The sequence below is a fragment of the Oryzias latipes genome, chromosome 10 (assembly GCF_053564925.1).
Source record: "Oryzias latipes strain Hd-rR chromosome 10, Olatipes_Hd-rR_3.1".
NCBI classification, from domain to species: Eukaryota; Metazoa; Chordata; class Actinopteri; order Beloniformes; family Adrianichthyidae; genus Oryzias; species Oryzias latipes.
In genome coordinates, this window is record NC_136246.1 from 9,239,156 (window position 1) to 9,243,007 (window position 3,852).

General features: G+C 34.6%; 1 protein-coding gene across 1 annotated transcript; it reads right to left on the reverse strand.

Moving 5' to 3' along the window:
• Positions 1–381: 381 nt before the first annotated feature.
• Positions 382–2,979, reverse strand: LOC105356862 (uncharacterized). The gene is made up of 6 exons (XM_023958968.2): positions 2,631–2,979; positions 2,165–2,485; positions 1,678–2,031; positions 1,390–1,509; positions 1,225–1,283; positions 382–1,139 (listed from the first exon to the last, which is right to left on the reverse strand). Exons 1-6 carry the CDS (start codon positions 2,671–2,673, stop codon positions 1,071–1,073), a joined length of 966 nt encoding a protein of 321 aa, XP_023814736.2. The 5' UTR covers positions 2,674–2,979; the 3' UTR covers positions 382–1,070.
• Positions 2,980–3,852: the final 873 nt, after the last annotated feature.

The following is a 3,852-nucleotide window of genomic DNA, read 5'->3' on the forward strand; positions in this document are numbered from 1 at the left end:
AGGATAATAGAAAAATTCTGCCATTGTTAGATGTGTCAGTAATGAATAGGAGACTTACAAAAAATTATTTAACTTGCTTGTGGACACTATTTCCATATTTGAAAAATTAAGAAAATAATAATTTTATATTAGCATGTTTAATTTTATTAAAAGTACTTTTTTTAAGTATAGGCTGCTTGAACACCAGCATCAGATAAAGGCAGGTTCTGATCTGAGGGTCAGGGCAAAACAAAATGACCTGATAAATAGGAAAATTAACTCAAACATTCATCAACAAAATTAAAAGGAAGTTATAAATTTCCTAATAAAATATAAAACAATATATTGCTATGATAAAATGAAAGAAAATTTAAATGTTAGATGTTTGTTTATTTTCTAGTATTTAGGGTGACAGAGCGATACAGTTTAACCCTTGTGCTATCTTAGATGACCCCACCCTTACATTGACGTGTTATCCATACCATGACAAAGATGGATAAAGGTGGAAAGATATCATGTAATACATGGACACCAGTGAAGATCACAAATCATTGAAGAAAAAAGGTTCAGAGCACTGTCTAGTGGGTCTAGATGACCCAACTCCCAATATTAAAGTGCCTAGGAAAGCACAAGGGTTACGACAAAAGCTTTTGGTTTTTTCAGCTTCATAAAACGGACAAATCATCAGCAAATCCCCATAAATTTGAACTAACAGTACCTGCTATAGCAACAAAATGTAGGAGAAATGTAACAATTAAAGCTTTTTATTTTAAAGACAACTAAATCATAGAAAAATGCTTTATTACAAAGATTTTGCTATATGGGTACAAAGAATTTAAGCATTAAGCTTGACAGTTTTAAAACGTCAGATTTTAGTGGAGTCATATAAACAACACAGAATAAAATGTTTTTGTTTACCGTTTTAGAAAAATGTAAAATGCAAAATGCAAGCCTTTTCAAAAAAGTTTCTAAATTTTTCCACTCAGTTCTCTTATAATACTTTATATACATCATGGTCACCATCCATTCATGTTCCGAGTTGTGTATACCCTCACATCACTGTAGACGGTCTCATCCTTTGCTGCTTATCTTCACTTTGTCTTGTCAGTTTTCTTCTTAGTAAAGACTGCTGTGGTGAAAATGGCATCCTGTTGTTTTCTCTATAAAAGATAATCCAAATATTTTTTTGGTTATGAACAAATCAGTTTACTGATATTTATTGGCAGCCAAATGTAAATTCTTTACCTCCGGGTATTGCCAATCATCAATGATTGTTTCCGGCTTTGTTTTACAGACCAAACGCGCTGGTTCAGTAAAAGAGCATAAAAAATTAAAAATGTACTTCTTAAATGGACAAGATAGGCAAAAATGTAGATGTTTTTATGAAAGAAAACCTGTTTATCCTCTTACCTTTGCAGACAGCAGAGGATATTTTTGATACGACAAAAATCAGAAATGTTACCATCATGAGACTCAAAACCAAGGTTCCAAAAAACAGAAAGAAAAATATGTTGTTATAAGTGCCGTCACCTGTAATAGAAATCAAGAAATATTATTGTCAAAAACTATTTATAAAAAATTTAAAATTTATTTTATGAAAAAGTGGCCAGGATAGGCTCCGGCAGCCCCGTGGGTAAGGGAAAAACGGAACATAAAATGAAAAAAAAAAAAAAAGAATTTTATGAAAAAGTCGGTTACCTTGAACATCCAGTTTTGTTCCATTTCCAAAAACCACTTTTCCACATGCAGCCACAGCACAGTAGTAAAGGCCAGCATCAGAGGAGCTGACGTTCTTCAAGAAGCTGTAGACACAACTCTGCAGAGGCTGAGTCTCTGTACCCCCGTCACAGTCACCATCACTGCTTCTTCTGGCGTAAATATAAGTGGGATGAGATTCCCCTTCAGTCTTTCTGAACCAGAACACTCTCTGTTCCTCTGGACATGCATCATTTTTAAACTCAGAGAGAACTGAACACTGCAGAGCCACAACTTCTCCTGCAGAAACCGGATCAACAGAACTTTGAACCACTGCAGGAAAATTAGAGCGCGGTCCTGGAAAACAAATAAAAACGAAACAACAAAAGATGAAAATGATCTCAGAAATGTTTATATTTTATTTCTAATATGCAATTTACCTTCTCTAAAATTAGTTTTTAAACAACTAAAACATCAAATCCATACTTACTTTTAACGTCAAGAAGCACTGCCTTCCTAAAGATTATGTCGTAGTCTACAAGGGTTAAACAGTAATAGAAGGCTAAGTCACTCGGTTTTGCTTTTGCAATTTGAAAAATAAATTTTCCTTCTTCTTGTTTGGTTGAAGAATGACCGATCTTCTTCTCTCCAGCATCATACTTGTGTCCCTTTCCTAAGATTTCAGGCATTTTTCCAGGAACAACTTTGACCCAGAAAAATGTTCTAAAGTCTTTATGATTGTTGTAATAGGACAGGGTCACATCTTCTCCAGCGTTTACTGTCTTTATTTCAAATCCCTCATCTGTACAACCTAAAACAATTGTAACACAACACAATTACTACAGTATAATCAATTCAATATTATAATCTGCATTTTGTCATATTGTGCAAAAAGACAATAACTGTTATTATTATTATCCTTATTTTTAAACACTGACATTTCTGCACATACCTACATCCAAGTTGAAGCATCAGCAGTATACAAAGTACAACATGCATTTTCTGAACTTCTGATTCTCTGGTCTGCAGATGACTTATGTCGCATTAGAGGAAGACTTTCTTTTTTTAAGCACTAAAAAAAGGGAGGGAACAATCTAGGCCGAACTGATTGGGTGCTAATCACACTGCCATCTCAGTTACGACCCTAGTGGAAACATAACAAAAAAAACTTTCCATTACCTATGTAAAACTACATCACTAGAATTTTCTGGTTATCTTACTGGTTTGGCTGTAAACAAGGGCTGAAATTTACTACAAAAAAGAATATCTTAACATAATTATCTTTTGTTGCAAAATGTTATGAAAAGCAAAAATTACTTTATGAGGGCAATGTGTATGTTTAAATAAGTGTTCATTTTTTGTCAAAAATAAAAATGAACTTGACCTGCCAGAAACTGCAGTCATTTCTTTTATTCAAAACAATTTTTGAAAGTCAAACATAACAATAAAAACAAACAATGCTGAGTAAATACATAAATACATCTCCCCAATCTCTCCTGAACATCTTATTTTCCTCTTCCTTTCTCTCGTAAGCGCTAACTTTAAGGTGTCGATGGCTTTGGGATTTCTTCCCACGGGGGCAGCTGCATGTTTTTGGGGGTAAAGTGGCCTGCCCTGCTTTGCTCCATGTCAAGGTGTAGTGCATCAAGAGTTAAAAAATCTAAACTTTGGCAAGGAAAACGCGGAGCATCCACCAATTAGGGACTCCGCTTTCGGCACATGATGTGTTCAGTGACTAAATCAGTGGGTGGAGTCCAAATCCAATATGGAGGATTGATGCAACTGTCCTTCTCCTAAACGTTGTAATTTTTTTCTTATTTTCTTTGAGATAATAAAAAATGTCCTCCATTTCATTCAGTTTGGGTTTTTTTTGGATTATTGCGGGACAGGAAATACCCTAAATGGGTCACAGAGTGAGAGACCATGCAAGCTCCACACAGAAAAGTGTGGTTTTCTGTTTCAGGTCCCCCAGCTGGGACTTGAACCAGGGCGCTAACCACTGTTCCACCGTGCAGCATTTTATATATTTAAGTGTTTTTCAAGATGCCTGGACAGGAAGGTTATTTGACTGATTGATTGACATAGTTAGTATTATATGAAGATTTATTATTATGTGATTAACTTTCAATTTTGTTAGAGTCCATTTGTTACATAGTTTTTAGAACAATAACAACTATG